General features: G+C 39.5%; 1 protein-coding gene across 3 annotated transcripts in view; it reads left to right on the forward strand.

The window, feature by feature from the left end:
* Nucleotides 1–7,492, forward strand: part of LOC126870393 (angiotensin-converting enzyme) — a 55,125-nt gene extending 47,633 nt beyond the window's left edge. For all 3 annotated transcript variants that reach the window (XM_050628063.1, XM_050628061.1, XM_050628062.1), the window contains exons 12-13: nt 2,381–2,547; nt 5,909–7,492. In XM_050628063.1, the coding sequence (XP_050484020.1) occupies nt 2,381–2,547; nt 5,909–6,045 (304 nt within the window). In that variant the 3' untranslated portion in view covers nt 6,046–7,492. The remainder of the gene's footprint in view (nt 1–2,380; nt 2,548–5,908) is intronic.
* The last annotated feature ends 9,582 nt before the right edge of the window (nt 7,493–17,074 follow it).

Here is a 17,074-nt window from a genome sequence, read left to right on the forward strand (position 1 = left end):
CCACGAGAGGCGTGGCCCGTTCTCGAAGGAACCGGAAGCGGGCTGCACCGTGGCCTGCATCCAAATGACTTTTCAAAAAGTCGTTATATCATGCCGCTCGATGTCGACTACGAACACTTTTCACTTTCGTGAAATCGACCCTCTGCTTTCTTATGCTTCTCCGACGTTCACTTCGACGAAATGTCTCGTGTCTTTGTTTGTTTAATACGCAGAATGACGTGTTTATCCATCAAGATGCAACAGCAACGAAGAATTTCTCTACTTTACTAAATTGATTTAACGAAATCAATTTAGAAAGCAGGAATGTTTTTAAAGTACCTAATCGGTTTCGCGATATAAAAGATCGAGCGAACGACCGGAACTATAAAGAAAATGAAATAATAGAAATACTAATAACAGCCAAAATTTACAAGCTGGTTAAATTACCTTTATCAAGATTTCAATTTACATTTAAATTAAAATCCACTGTATCTAGTTTTCCGTGTTAATTATACTTTCTTAACTCCATTGGTCTGCGGTGCAGGCACCTGAAACTCGAAGCTGGTAACGTGTAAACAAATTTTCAAAAGTCTATGGCCACTGGTTACCGCCCTTCGTCCACGAGAATCCTCGATACTCGGACACCCTGTTACGCAAGATTCGCAAATGTTGCTCGTCAAAATGTCTCATATCGACGATTCTTCGTAGAAACTTCACCGTCATAAAAGAACATATTCCCATGGGGGATTGAGTTCTCTTTACGTAATGCGCTGTCGTATCGGAATAACCAGGATTACGCGCGACTCCAAGTATCGTTTGTCTCGAAATCGATGATCGACAAAAGGAAACAGGAAAACAGGAGGAAAGAACGCAACGCGACGCAATCACGATTGCGTAGAGATGTATATAAGATGTAAAAGAAGCTCGAATAACAAAGAAACTCTCTTCAAATCGCGTAACGAGGCTGATTGACTGATTTTTCTTACGGTGCCATTTACAACGAAATATTTAAGCTGCAACTTTTCGCTGGTTTATGACCAACGTCGCGAGAAAGGAACGAATGATTTCATCGATCGATACCTCGTAACGAATTTCTTCGTTACGCTACTTCCAGGTCATTGTATTTAAATGACCGTCTCACTGACACACCGTGTCTCGTAGGATTGTCTTTTTCGATTCATAATGATCGTTCTCGATCGGATATCGTGTCGACGACCTCTCAGCGACGTTCACTCGCGATCGATTCAATGCGAAGGATAGTTTCTTCCGCGATTATATATCGTTCACAAATTTCAATGAAAGCGGTCAAAATTGAAATTGTATCTAGATTGAAGAGAAAATTCCCTAGGAAGAAAACTATTTACCAGAAATGATACGAGCAGCGAAAGAAGATCGTCGTTGTTTGAAAATCGCTGTAGTGCTTAAAAATATAACCAAGGAAAATTTGTATAAATAAAGGTTCCTTAGTCTTGAAGCAGAATAATTATGGAACCTGATTGGAATGGAACTGTTACGAATCTGGAATTCAAGTCTCTGACAGAATACTTAACACGCGAAGTGTTCAAACGTTTAATACGTTGAAAATGACATAAAGCTCCTACGATGACGAAGACGATGATTATACCAATGACCAGAAACCACCGTGTTGAGGTAAGAGTAGCTACTTAGCTGAGATCAACCATGCATTATCGTCGAAGGGAACGGCACTATTTCTCGAAACTATTACGGTCACGTCACGATCGATTTCGTTAAAATCACGAGCTCAATCAACGTGCAAATTAGCGCTGGAAAGGACAACTGGTTATAAGCGTCTATGATGGATTACGCGTCAAGCAAGCACGTAAAGGGAAAGAATTTCTGAACGCCATAAAACGCATCTTACGTAGCTACTGACATTCGATTTTGTCGACTCGCGAAGGTTTCTCTCCACTGCCCTGCAAGCTCTTACGGAGCAGAATTAATTTCACCTCGTAACTCATGCATGTGGCTGAATGTTGTGACACACCCGCCGTAAATTACGAGCGTCGTTCGAACACGCTCGAACGTGTTTCAAGCACGCCAAGTTGCCAAAGATAAGCTAATTAGTGGCGCGGAACGTTGGAAGAAAAGGCTCGTTACGCGTCTTTATTTTTCTCTCGTTCCAATTCTCCCCGTGAATTTTCCTCGCCGAAGGGTTTTTCATTGTTGCGCCGTTCCGCGCGTTGTCGCAATCGTTTCGTCGAGAAAGCGCCGCCGGTGATCTCGTTAAAGCCTAACAACGCACGAATTACGAGCTTCGCTCGCGGTAATTTCAATGGCCGATGCTTTCTGCCTGCGCGTTGCGTTGCGATCCTTCGTCCACGATTTTCCCGCGTTCCGCTCCACGGAAAACTGCAACCTTTGTCTCGTTCTGTTGTTGCAGGAAAATTATGGAGAGAGGCTCGTCGGTACCGTGGCAAGAGACGCTTCGAGAAGCTATAGGGGACGACAAATTGGACGCGTCTGCGCTCAGAGAGTACTTCAGGCCTCTCGAAGACTGGCTGAGAACGGAAAACCTGAGAACCGGGGACATCGTCGGCTGGTCTTACGGTAAGAAATTCACCTGTCGTTGCTCTGCGCTATATCCACGGTATAGATTGTTCGTAAGCGATACATTTGTTCTATCGTTAATCGATTATTTTAAGAGACAAATCGAACAACTTGGCTTTACACGAACCAACCTGATACCTAACACTTATCTTTGAAATCCCAATTTTGACTTACGGCCATTCACGTGACACGGCCAATCCACTTACCACGATTCGAATTCCGTGAGATGCCTTCATTTTTCCTCGGCTACTACACCAACCAACCCTTTCACCAATTTATTTCGATCCACCATTCGCGCATCATAACCGTCATACTTCGCAGCGTCGAATCGTATAAACTAATTGCAGAACCCATTGGATGATCGAACGATTGGATTTCAATGCAGGAAATAGTTACGCGTTACGTAATAAAATCAGAAGTAGAAATAGATTAGACAGAGCCGATATTTGGTAAACGAAACGAGGCTAAATCAATTTAGACGTTAATTAGCGAACCAAGCGATAAAAATAATTAAGCAGAAGCAATATCGAATTACGCGCTTTGATTTTATTACATCTCGAATCTAGATATTATCGATTAAATTCGTAAGCAATTATAGTTCAGGTAATCAGAGTTTCACTGTATTTGCTCCGTACGTGAATTTTATTCTTGCATCCTGGCCCAACGTGAACAGGTCAGAAACAAGGATCCGATTCACGCGACGAGACACGATCGACACAGCGTACGCTAGCGCGCCTTTCATCGTAACTTGTTACAAATTATGCAATTTCCTACCGTAACAGATTGAAGGTTGCAGTTCCCACGTGCCAGTTACCGTCGGGGAGCGCTACAAATATTCATCGTGTGACGACATTCGACTGAATTACGATACAGCGCGCGGCGAAATTATTAGGATTGCCACGTTACATCTTCCCGAGCTGGAGCTCTTGCCAAATTCACAAGTTACGTTACGTAGCGCACGTGTAATCGCTCCTATGCTCGAGCATAGAGAAATAACAGAAAAAGGAAAGGAAAAGCTAGCTGAGATACTTTCGATAATGGATGGTAATTAATTATCTGGATGATTATCTAACGAGGATCGTAACACGCTGACCGACGGTCGTTCTTCTGGCTGATCATAGCGACCATTAAACCGTGAAAGCATCTGAAACGCTATTTATTCCTCTGTCGTTTCCTTATTTTAATTGCTTCAACGTCCATAATATCGATCGATGTACTATACAAAAATGTTTTACTTTCATACGGAACTGTATTAGATCTTTGATGGGCCGTCGTAAAGACGTCGTCCGTGAAATTTGCATACAGGAAACGTCACAATTGTTTTCACGTTAAACGTAGAGCAGGGTCCGATCAGACCACGGATCGCCAAGTTCTCTCTCTCCGTGGGACTGGTGGATTGCGAAATCGGAGTAGAACGAGGAAAGAACGCGAGCATGGACCGTAAGAAAATAGCTTATGCCATTGGAGGAGAAAGAGTTGAATCGCGAGAGACGTTCGACGATTCTACTCTCGTTTCCATTGCACGTTGCACATCGTAACCCGTCGATTTGCCTCGCGAACACGCGTGTAACACGGTTTCTTAGGCCATTAAGATCGAAGCTGTGAAATGGCGCGTAAAAATTGAGAAAACGTATGATCGAAAAATGTAAATATTGTAACTTTCATATCGTCTTACCAAAGTAATAAGATCGTTACAACGATTACGACATAATCGTAAATGGCCACCACTATTACAACAACATTAACGAAGACGAAAAGGAAAGAACGTAAGTAATTTGAAAATTCGACGAACTATCAATCAGTCGAATACGTATTTCGCAGCCCGTTCACTCTTTCGACATATTCAGGAGATTTATATCTTGCAACCCAAAAATTAGTCCAACTGCCTCAGCCACCAACTGACGTCGCAATTAACAAATCGATACACAAGCCATTCAGGAATCACGTTGATCAATTCCATACATCGTACGATAGAAAAAGATTATGACGTTTGATCAATTGTTCCGTGCTAAATAATGCAAGCCGAATAAAAAGAAGGAAGATTGTGGCAGGTTCGGCGACACACAGAAGGAAAAATGAGCCGCTTCTGAGAAGCGATCGCGATGGAAAGCGCAGATGTACGTGACTCGTGCGTTACGAGGAGAAAGAACGCCGGTTGTATAATTTCTCTGTCGATCGCCATACCGCCGTTACCGTTCCTCTTTCCTTCTTTTACTCTCTGCCTCACGATTTCCTTTAAAAACGGGCGCCTTTAATCACCCTTTCGATACCGTACGCTGCTTTTACGACGTCTCGATGGAGAAAGCATTTCGCGTCGTGCTTTTTCGCCGCCCCCCTTCTTTTTCTCGATGATCGTAGTCGCGGTAATTGACTATTTAGACGCAAGTAATGGAATATTAAATTTCGGATTTTTGCAAAAACAAACGAGTTATCGCGATATAAAGCTAGGCTAGCTAATTGGCTAAGTGGTTAAGCTGGTATACAAGTTACGCGTCGATACGCGCAAAGAGAGATCGTGGCGTGATGATCGCGTAATTTCAAGTACCGATGACTTGCAGCTTGAAAAAGGTGTTTTATGGCGACCGAGACACGTCACCGGTCGAAAGGGAAAACGATTCCTGTTCTAGTTGCTCGATCGACAAGATGGCCTTTTTGCTACTATTGATCTTGATTATGGAATTTTAGAACGGTACGTTTACAGTGCCCTGCAGTCGTAAACGATCTGTCGATCTTTTTGAGACACATTCTCCTTACGCTTTACGAGCTTCACGATTCGTAAAGAACCAAATGATATATTTTTTTCTATCATCTACATATATATACACAGTCGTTAGATTTTGAAAGGTTCGTGATATGATCAACTGTTGCGATTATTTCTTGTTGCCCAGAACAAAGAAACAATTGGTCGTGCGGATAATTTTGATCGAATCAGATGATCTCGGAATTAAATTAATACATTGGGGTTAGTGCAAAGTTATATTATTGCTCGAAAGACAATTTTCATTCGACAATTCAAATTATCGATCAAATTGTAGAAGATTTTTATAGTATCGCGATAAAGTACATTGCCTATATCGAAAATTAAAAAATCGAACGAAGGTCGTTTTCGTTACGAGTTCTCAATTCAAGCAACTTCCATTGCTTCTACCTATCTCTTCCGATCCTTTTATTACCTTATTTCCCGATCCCTGCTATTTACACCAAATCACATCGACCAGTAATTCCTCCCACGAAACAGATAGCTATCACCGTAAAGTCATTCATCGACCGTAATAACAGTAACCGTATCGTAAATCGTATTGAAATAGTAATACCACTGTACATTTCACGATAGCCTAACCATGGATTACTACAATTGCAGACGGAGATTACTGCAAGCGCAGCATCGAGACTGCTGGTCTGCAGGTCTACGGAAGCGGATTCTACAACGAAGCCACAAGAACGCGTGTGACGACAATTTTACCAGCGATTCTCTTAACAATTTCGATACTTCGTTAATAAAGAAGAAATTTAGTGGAACAGCGAGCCAGATGTTCAAGCATTCTTTAGGATATTTTTTAGCAGAGACGATCAATGCTTCTCGATCTGTCAAGCAATCGAAAACCAAACAAATGACCAAAATGTTTCTAGATAATTGTTTTCGTATGGTAGTATAAAGTATATGCTCGATCGTGAACGAGCGTTTTTTACATAAAATAAGACGCGTCGAATTGGAAACGTCGCGTGTACCCAGTAATTATTGTTATTGTTGTAAGTATTCACTACTAATTTAACAGCGATCCGCAACGTGGCAATGGTACGCGCGTGCAATTAAGCTCGCGTGCGAGCAGCACTCGTGTGAGCGCATAAATCGTTTCAGCATGTCGAGGGCCACTCTCGTGTCGCGTACCTTGAAACGTCTCGGTCCCGACGTTTAATAAAGACAAAGAGATTTACGTCCTCCATCGTTAAACGGTGCCAGCGCGCTTTCCAGACAGACACGAGTCGTGCTTTTCTTCTCTAGAACTTCAGCTTAGTCGTAGACCCACCACGATAGTGGCCACGATCAATTCGTAAAATATCGTTTGAAATTTTATAAACTCGCAACGATACATTCTTGGCAATTTCTTACAATCTCTTAGAAAGTACGAACTTGCTTTTTCCTCTGTATTGGATATCTTTTTTCATATTCGCTGGAAACTTTGACAAAACGTCGATCAATGAAATTATCGTTTAGTAGAAAATTTAGAAACGAACGCTTGGACTTTACTCAAAGATCATTTTGGTATAGATAATCAAAATTCTACCATACTTTTCATTTTGGTTTTTTCGATGCATATTTTACGCCCCAGTTATCGGTAATTCTAATATTAACTCGACTATACCTAGTTGTAAATATATGTACCTACGTATATAAATCGTTCACAGCTCTGTAGATCGTGGAATATCGTGAGAAACAGAATTAACGAAAAAATAAGCTCGTTTCGTAATTGCCTTCGCGACACGGTTCGTAAGCCACGTCTCAGACAATTCCACAATCGTGTATCGTAATTGGAAGATATTTCGATCGCAAATGGGAACGAGCTCGGCCCGTAACGATCGTACGAATTATATCGTTCGCTCGGTATCTTTGCAATTTTCATGAGGAGAAAATCAATATTCCGTAGTATTATTGGTATATGCATTTTGTACCATTAAACGTCAACCGTACCGTTAGAGCGAATTATTTTTACCATAATATATTCTCGTAGGAGAAACTGGAACGTGTAAACACGGAAATCGAAATGAACAAAGATTGAAATAAATTTTTAGCGCTAAGTATTTCCAGGTCTATAGCGATAATTAAGCTGCAGACTTTACACCTTTATGGGTGATTTAAACATACAAAAATCTTTAATAGATAATTTGAACACGTATAAACGATTATTGATATGCATTAATAAATAGAAATTAATTAATTAATTAATAGCAGTCTAATAACGATGATAGTAATAACGTGATAATGGCAATGCCGCGTTTGAAATTTAAGATTTCAAATCACAAAGAAGATACTTTTTTTTATTGTTCACCAGTCCACAAAGGGAGCCTGCTGTCCGCAACCCATTATTCCCGACTTTCGTGGCTCTCACAGGAGTAGAAACGAGCCTCGACCATCGAATAAAAACCGTTTGACGGCGAAGAACCGAAATTGGTTTCTCGGGTTACGTAATTAAAGGATCGCATATCCATTCGCTGTATCGCGGATAATCGCGTTATTACGAAACCCATAAAAATTGTAATTCCATGGGGCACGTCTTTGTTTAACGAATCCCTTTGTTTCAGTCTCCGAGTAGATCTCAAAATCGCTATTGTACACACTTGTATATTCTCTTAATCTGCCTTGACAATCTTTTCATTTCTCTCATCTATAATTTCAACTCTTAGATTGAATATTGCAACATAAATCGTGTATAATTTTAATCAAGAACGTCGGCCTCTAACAGGTAATCCAATGATTTGTGAAATTTAACAAAGATACCGGTCTCTTCCTGGATCTTTGCTTGATACGTGCAGGACCGACAGCTTTCACGAGAACCGCAATAGGAGACGTTATTGTTCTTACAGGGACAGCTGTTCAGACATAATTACACAAAGGTGGTTTGTCCAGAAACTGGTTCACCCACTTGCGTAACGCGAAGATGCGGAAACCGAGTTCGAAAGAGCCGACGCTCGATTGCGGCATCAAACGTGCCCCGATGCTTTTATTCCACTCGTCTTGAACGTGTCTAGATCTTATCATCTACACCTTTCGATGCGTCTCGAATGTTACTACGATCGACACCGTCTTAACGTTCAAGTACAATTATACCTACGGTAGGTGATAACGTTTCCATTAATCTGTCCTGTGACGGTGGCTAACCGTTGTTATTACACCTAACGAGAAAGCGAAATCGAAATGGAAACGATATTTCCTCACACATTTCTATAAATTATTTCTATAAATTATTTACGATCGGGCGATTCGCAGAAATTCGTTAGATTTCTCCCCTAACTTGCTTATACGCAATAGAGAAAATCACATAAAATAATCATCCTAAAAGAAGAATAGTAAATCAAAAGTTTACGATTCGTAACAAGTTAGCGTTCCTTTTGAACTGCAGATATTTATGCAAATTCGTATTTATACGAACATAATAGACAGAATAGGTAGAACACTGTATAATGCATATAAACTTTCTAACAACGTGACACTAATCCTGTGGAATTTTTATATTGAATCATTGATTAGCAGCGATCGATCGACCAACCATCGTATCTTCGTATCATTATAAATCGCCAGTGTAAATTTGCTCGGATCGACGATGATCAGAAGCGAATTTATCCAGACCGTTCAAAGCCTGGAGCGTTTCTCAGCGCCGGTAGACTTGGAGATAAAAAAGGAAAAGAAAAATTGGGACAGAGAATGAGATACGAGAGGAGAAGTCACGCCCCGGTCGTCAATCTCGATTCAAGCACGGATTTCGTGGCCTCGGGCCATGACACACAGGGTTAAGAGGTCGTTTTTCTCCGATCGAGCCGCAGGACAGCCAGTGATCCGAGAACCGATCCGATCGGCCGCCCCTTTCGCTTTCGACTTCATCCGTTGCTTGTGTGTCTGCTGACCAAAAACTTGTCCGTCCGGTTGCGTAATCTGAAGACCGGGAAGTCTTATCTTTCCGCGAAATGTCTGCACAATGACTCGGCGAATGCCTCTCGTCCACTTTCACCGTCGCGTCGTCCACGCACGCACGACCTCCAATACACACGCCTTTGAAATTCGTTCGAGAAAACACCGTGAAAATTCCACGACCTCGATTCGTTGACAGGATGGTATGGTTTGTGGTATGGTTTTTTTTTTATGATGTAAGGAGGATTACGGCGGAAGGTCGTAGTCGAAAAAGCTCGAAGAATGGATAATCCAGATGGAGACATTTTTTTCAAGGTCACTGATTTTCAGGTTTCAAGGACACGATTCACTTAGTAGCTTGTTACTTATGTAATGGCACCTTTTACATAAGATTTTCGTATATGCGATTCAATGCATTTTCTCAGAGATTAATTAACTTTATTGTTCTAGTTTTATGAATAGACTAGAAAATTAAAATGTATATGTTAATAATTTAATAAGTCTAAAATTAAAATTTAATAATTTAATAATTCTTGAAATGGGACCATTACAGTTTCTTGTGAAATAATTTATACGTTAAAAGATTCTTTCTAGGTGGTTTTCTCCAAATAATAAATTTGTTTCCAGCAAGTTCCACATCAAAACTTGCATACCTATGTGATTGTTCATAATGATGAAGAAAAAAAATTTTTGATATTTTTAAAATCGAACATGTTATACGTTACTTATAGCAAATGTATTCTTTAATATAATCGATGATTAGCCGTGAAACGAAATTTAGTACTAATACTATCTAGAATAATTTGACAGAGAACTTTGTATAATGTTTATCATGAGATCGCAGAACGAATGGCGCCAGAGAAAATGAGACGGGTGGTCAACGATACTCGAGACTAATATCTGGTTAGATCGTAATGAGCGTAATTACTATTAACGGAGAACAATGCCTCTCTTGCGCAATTCAGAAGGTGAAACGGAGCACAATGTCACTAGCTTGTGCAACTATCTTAAACCTGCAATCCACTGCTCTTTATTCGATTAATTTCCGTCAATCTTCTGAATGAAGCACTCGGTGTGTTTAGAAGAAGAAATCATTGCTATTCAATTTGCTTCAGACTAATGAATTCCATTCGAAAGTAGCAAAGAACCAGGTATCCATCGGATTGGATCTCATGAATGAGAGCACCATGAACTTACGTAAGATGGTAAATTGAAGATCGTTTTTCTACGACTACAGAAAATTTCAAAAAAGAGAAACAAACGTATTGCACAATTAAAACTATAGGCTATAACGTGCAACTTTCATCGGTGTTTTTTTTAGGCGCACGTTACTTATTATTGAACAAAACATTTGATAATACCAATTTTCTAAGAAACATTGAAAAATAAAATATATAATAAGCGATTGTATCTTTTTAACGCTTAAACAGATATCTCAAGTGTTTAAATAAATGGCACTTTATTAAATTAATGACAATTAATGATACAATCTTATTGGATGACTTAATATCTTCGCTTTTTCATTCACGGTCCAATTGGCACATATAATGACGATTCCATTTTACAATAATATATATAATATTTTTCATCATACAGCACACCACAAAGAATCTACATTCCATTCTTTCTCACTAAAAAAAATCATATTTTATTTTTTACTCAGACTTTTTCAATAATATTTTCTACTTTTAGCAAATTTCCTTGTGTCAATTGATCGTAGCTTGTTGCGGATTAAAAAAACGAGGACATGTACTATACGGAAGGGGAAAAAGGAAAGAAAGCAAGGGAAATTATATATTCGGAAAACACGCGTTGATTTATGAACCGGAAACGCGGAATTCCGCGGTCGGAAGAAGAGGGCGCATGAAAGTTCCGCTTCCCCGGCGTAGAAAAATTCGTCTTTGCTATCTCACGTTTAACGTCGTAAACCTCGATAGAAATTTCCTTGAGCTAGTTCGTCTAGTCTATGATAAAAAAAACTAATCGCGATGACTGTTTTTCGACGAAAAACAAGACGATCTTGGGAAAAAGGAATCTCGTTTTACGGTAGAGTTTCGCAAGCTTGGAATTCTGTGCCAGTTCTTCTATCTATTTTTCCACGAATTTTTCTAACTATTGTACAGAGAACCGCTAAAGTGTTTAAACACTCAATATAAAAGTTTTTTATATATTAGATGTATTATAAGAAACATTTATAAACATTTCACAGCTTCGTCAACATTATAATAAGACACGTTTATATATCATGATTATATTGGACAAATTTGAAACAACACACACATACGTATACGTATACGTATACAATATCAAAATTATGTTATATTATATTATATATAAATATGTATATGTCGGAGATGAAAGGAAACCGGAGCCTTCCCTTTGAAATTTTGGGAAAATCCTCCAATACTTTAGCCTAGATTCTATCATAGCCGTAATTAAGCAATTGTTGTCATTCCATCTGATTGTAATTGTTCGAGATTTGTAATAGTGAGATTGGGCTCGAGGTGACACATCTGGTCACCGAACGTAGTCACGGTCACGGGATGAACGTTTTGCCTGACTGAGGTGTGGATTGGTTGTATGGTTCTCCCTAGAAATGTGGTTGTGGCGGCATACGGCCTCAAGAACGGGCCTAGCCACGTGTGATTTTACCTCGGAGGTGCCAATATAATGGGACACACGTTGTATTAATAATCAATCTCCAGGCAGAAACTGCCTAGCAACGGCGATTGGAACTTTCTCGATGCTTCTAACGAGTATTTAACAAACGAACGCAATTTTAAAGCAAGGAAAATTTTCATCAGTCTGTTATTCGTGCGATCGCCTTGGGAAGTTACACATCGAGCAGTTTATACCGAGCGTCCCAGCAATGGTATTTTGTGCTTAAAAAGTACTTTACTCTTAGTAAAAAAATTATCCCGTTAACCGTGGATTCGTTATCTAACTCAAGAACATTGTCAATTGCGTGTCTAAACACCACGGTTGTTCGTTAAACTTTGTAAAAGTTATTTTTTTGTACCTGTAAATATAATCTCTGTTGTACAAAACGATGGCTAATTGAAACGAAGAATTGAAGAAGCCCTAAATTCTAACGATAACCCGACATATATATGTTGTTTGAAATTTGTTACATTTCTCTATCGTGCTTGCTGGCGCGAAAAATGGCGAAGAATCAGTGAGAAATTGTTTCTTAGATAAATAAATCGGCTGACTAACGGACAGGTGCGAAATATACATATATATATATAGTATATACATATAGCAAGCGTTCAAATACCTTTGTAAGTCGTTGCAAATCGGAATTAACAAACTTGTACTAACAAGATACTAAACAGTTTTGTAAAAAACAATTTCGTGAGAATTAGCCATTCACAAGATCGGTACGGCATGTATTCGTCAATTTTATCGATCAAAGTCCGTATTAAAGCGGAACCAAACTTGCTTGCTAACGCAACTTCTTATCGCGATACCTTAGACCATAATCCTGCGTCTACAGAGCAAAAAGTTAATAAAAATTCCCGTGAGATTCCAACAAAATTCTTCAGAGTTAGACACGACGATATAACAGAAAAAAAAATGTGTCGAATTTATGCAATCTATTCACTTTCTATCCACTATGTACAAATCGTACGTCCCCGTGACAGAACGGGGATGTTAATTGAACGTTTCCCGGACTGATGTTCATGGGGACAGTAAACAACGGCGACGTATATTAACGCAATCGTTATGCAATGTCCCTGGTACTTCCACGTTCCGTTGATTCGTGGCTGATAATCGTACGATCCGACAGCAAGAATTACAAGGATCTTACGTCATTTTGAGAAAAAAAAGAACGAGAGTTCACCTACAGTGGCTCACGAAAGTATTCCAAGTTCTACCGTACTTATGATATTTCGTTCGTACAACGGAAGTTTGAATAGCTAGTATCAGTTGATTCGTTCCGAGAAATGGAATTCTACTTTTCTTAACATACGTTCAAAAGTATCATGATATTTTTATTCGTATCTTATATATTAAAAATATATAGTTCTTTAAGAGCTGTTATAATTATCAACCCGAACGTGACTAATGTTACAGAACTAGGATTACAATTTCCGACACAACTTGCTCGATTTTACCACTATATCTTACGAATCCTTTCTCCAGAAAGCTTCTCGAGTTTCCTTATACGAGAATCTTTCTGTATCGAAAGAAAAATACAGGAAATCAGGTAGAAACGATACGCGGAAACTTTCACGCGTGTGTGTCCTCTTGTCGCGGAAAATTTATGAAAGAACGCGGGTCTCCCCGATCAGATGGTATGGAGCCGGTTTCAACGATGCGTTGGTTGCGTGTAGCTATTTAGGGCAGTTTCTGTCACCGTGGAAGCATAAACATCGACGGGTCTGGCATACTAATAAGCCTGATCGCGCGTATTCGTCATCTCCATCATTTTTGCGTTCCTCTTTCCAGAAGACCAGTCACCATTTGCAACGTTATACGCTACTGGTCATAAGTATCACGAAATCTATTATTCTCGTGAATTCTCACTCTCATACAGATATTTCCAGACACTTTTTCACCCCGGTTCAGGCATTTCCTTTTGTAAAACGTGTACAAGCATCGACTGTGGTATCGATTAACGCTTAGCAGGCATAACCAAGCTCTCTACCGGTCGAGAACAATAGACCGTGTACTCGTATAAGTGACCGTTGCTTACAGAAGTTAATAACGTCGGACAACATTACCATGCATTTCCCTATCCTGTGTGCTGTCGTGAAAAAGGCGAACAAATCGGTGGGAAATTGTTTCGTGGGTAAATAAATCGGCTGGCTGGCCGACAGGTGAAACTTTAAAACGATAAGGATCAAAAGATAATATCCATATCGTAACACTAAGGAAGTTTAGAAAATGTAAAATCTTATGCACGGTATTGAATTTTCCAAAGAGACAAAATTCGATCTTGCAAAGAATTTATTGGTTATTGAAAATCGAAGGCGATAATTGAAAATTTTCACGAGCCATTGCAACTTTTGCTCGATCGATAAATCTGACGAGAGATCGACGTGGGTCAATTTAAAAAGTTGCCGACTCTACAGTTGACTAGAACATCGAAGCGATCGACTTTATCTCCATAAAACGAGTCTATCGAAAGAAACTAGCCAGAAAGCTGAAACAAGGACACGATGAGCAAAGTAGATTGTTTGTCACCGTTGAATCTTGCGGGGGACAGCGAAATCACGAGGTTCGTATGGTACTCGCCTCTTGTCCCAGTTACTTTGGATGCCGACAAATCGTGGCAATTAGGCTATCTTCGAAACGAGGCTCTTGTTCATCGACTGTATCAATAACCAGTTGATAGACTTTCAGATCAATATTCGAAGAAGCACCAATCAGGGAAAATATTTTGAAATATTGGTCCTAACTCAAAAATATCACGATACATACGGAGACTAAGACGAATCTTAGAAATAATTAGAGAATTATCTAATTATCTTAAAATCTGACGCGAAGTTTAGAACTTTTCATCTGAAATTCAGACCGATGAATCGTCCCCCTTCTGATAAATCTGTTCTCTTATAAATAGTTTCAACACAATTGCGTCAATAGAAAATTATAATCAGTTAACAATCTTTTTGATAATTTAAATTAATTATCGCATGGAATATGAAATCAGAAGATGTTCCGATATTTATAAATAGCGATGTGAAATTATATCGGTTTATCATTTTATCCCATTGAATCTTAATGATGTATAGCGTAAATTAGTTAAACTCGTAACATTTAATTTTTTCGTGAAACATTTAATATTTCTTGACTCAGATTATTTTGTAATCGAGACGCAAGCATGAAATATCATAAATGTCGACCGTGTAAAAGGCAACAGCGAATCTACGTATGTAATTATAATTATTAGCGATATCATTATGCTCATAGCGAGTTAATTTAAACTGGAAATACCAGAATTTCTGTGTTGAATTTCTCTGCAATCCGAGTTACCTGTCTCGTGCGCGATTCCATGCGAAACCATGACGCGCTTTAATCGCTGTGGCTTGACCAGTGTCGTGCCGCGACACTGGTACCGTGCGATCGTTAAAAGCATTTACATTAATTATCCTATTACGTCGCCGCTAGTAACAGGATATTTCATGAGAACTATCTTTAGACACGCAGTCTCTAGTCGTTTCGGTGCATCCGAAAGGTCGTTTACTCGCGCCTCGAACATAAACGAATATTTTATCCTACGTTTTAACTTGACTTTTTCACGAATCACTTTAAAGTCACCAGTACATGTGTACAGGGTGCCACAAACTTCGCATACATATCTAACGACGATTTGTGAATGATAATCTGATTGGGCAGCGTTACATACACGGGATTATTATATATTGTAATTATGTATACGTAGAATATTCTGTTTTCTTTAGTTTACTCGATATTCTTCGGAAAAAGGAGCATTTGAATAAGATCTATTGGGACGACAAGTGTTGAGAAAATCGAGGTTCTACCAGAATTTCAATTTACAATTTGCTTTTACGGATAAATAGGAAGCACTGTTTTTAATTATTATTTTATCGCTAGTTCCTGCATTTCGATTAAATTCTAGTACTGGTACTGCAACCCGATTTTTCCTTAACGACTGTTAATTATTCCATTTCATCGGATGTTGTCCGTCGCGAAATTAAACGGCCAATGTTCGAGCTAACGAAGTCTGACTCCACTGTGTGTCGGGAGAGTAAAAGGGAGCGCGATGAATTGCTCTTCCAATCATCTCATTACGCGGGGTCTGCTTAGTTCTAGTCGCATCGAACCAGTCCAAGAACCCATCCTCCGTTTCATTTACGAGAATTTCACTAAAACTTGCAATCTGCCGTCGGCCCCTGCTACGAACGAGCGAGAATTTCGCGAATTCAAGAAATGCGGCTAACTTAGAAATAGTTCCGTATAATCGTGGCAGGCGAATGATCGAAAACAATGCAGTCGAGATCTTAAATTCTCTTTCTGATATTGAGAGCTTCAATTGCTCGCGTATTAATCGCAGGCCTTCTGGCCAGTGTCGTCGATTGCTAGATCGCCGAGACACTTTACGAATTCTTCGATGACTTTCGACAAAGTTCGTGTCCAAAGTATCTTACCATAGTTTATTTAGATCTTGGTCTACTTTTTAAGACTTAAATTCTATAATTTTAAAAACTGGCTTATCATATATGGTAACACAGTATTATTTACAAAATGTATAATAATATGTAATATGTAATAATAATAATGATATTTCACGCAAAAACTATCTCATTTCTTTGACCAAATATCTCACGCGCTCTTGACAAGCAATCAGAAAGTTTTCGTGGTCTTACTCACGCAACCTTCTCCGTAATGACAGTCGTTATCTTCGACACGAAAAATGCCTCGTTAAATCCAGACCTTCGTGCAAACGAACCTCTCACATAGAATTATAGTATTGTTCAAAAATGACCGGACATCTCGTAATACGTTATTTCTATGTCCCTTAGCAGACAATTTAAAGTCGTGATTTACTAATTATTAACTCGTCGTTGATTTACGCACTTTGGTCAAATCCTGATATTCTTGCTTCGATTCAACCGCAGTATTCAGATACTTATGAACGATGGTGTACCTCCATCCAGCGAATCCTCCTTCATTTTTTTCGTTAAACGTCGACACCCTTTCGAAGGGAACGCTAATAGCAGAGACACGAACGTAGGTCGTGAACTTCGTTACGCTTCGATGAAAGTTTCCCGGGACAGTGTCAATGTCTCCGGACAGGATATCCTCGGTGCTTCAAAGACTCGAGTGGCCGGCCGTCGCTCGTTCTCTGTCTTCCACGAGGAAAAAGGATCCAGAACACGAACACCGCCCCCTCTGGGATCTTCTGACCCCACCTTCTGACCGGTTGTATAGTTG

The sequence above is a fragment of the Bombus huntii genome, chromosome 10 (assembly GCF_024542735.1).
Source record: "Bombus huntii isolate Logan2020A chromosome 10, iyBomHunt1.1, whole genome shotgun sequence".
NCBI lineage: Eukaryota > Metazoa > Arthropoda > Insecta > Hymenoptera > Apidae > Bombus > Bombus huntii.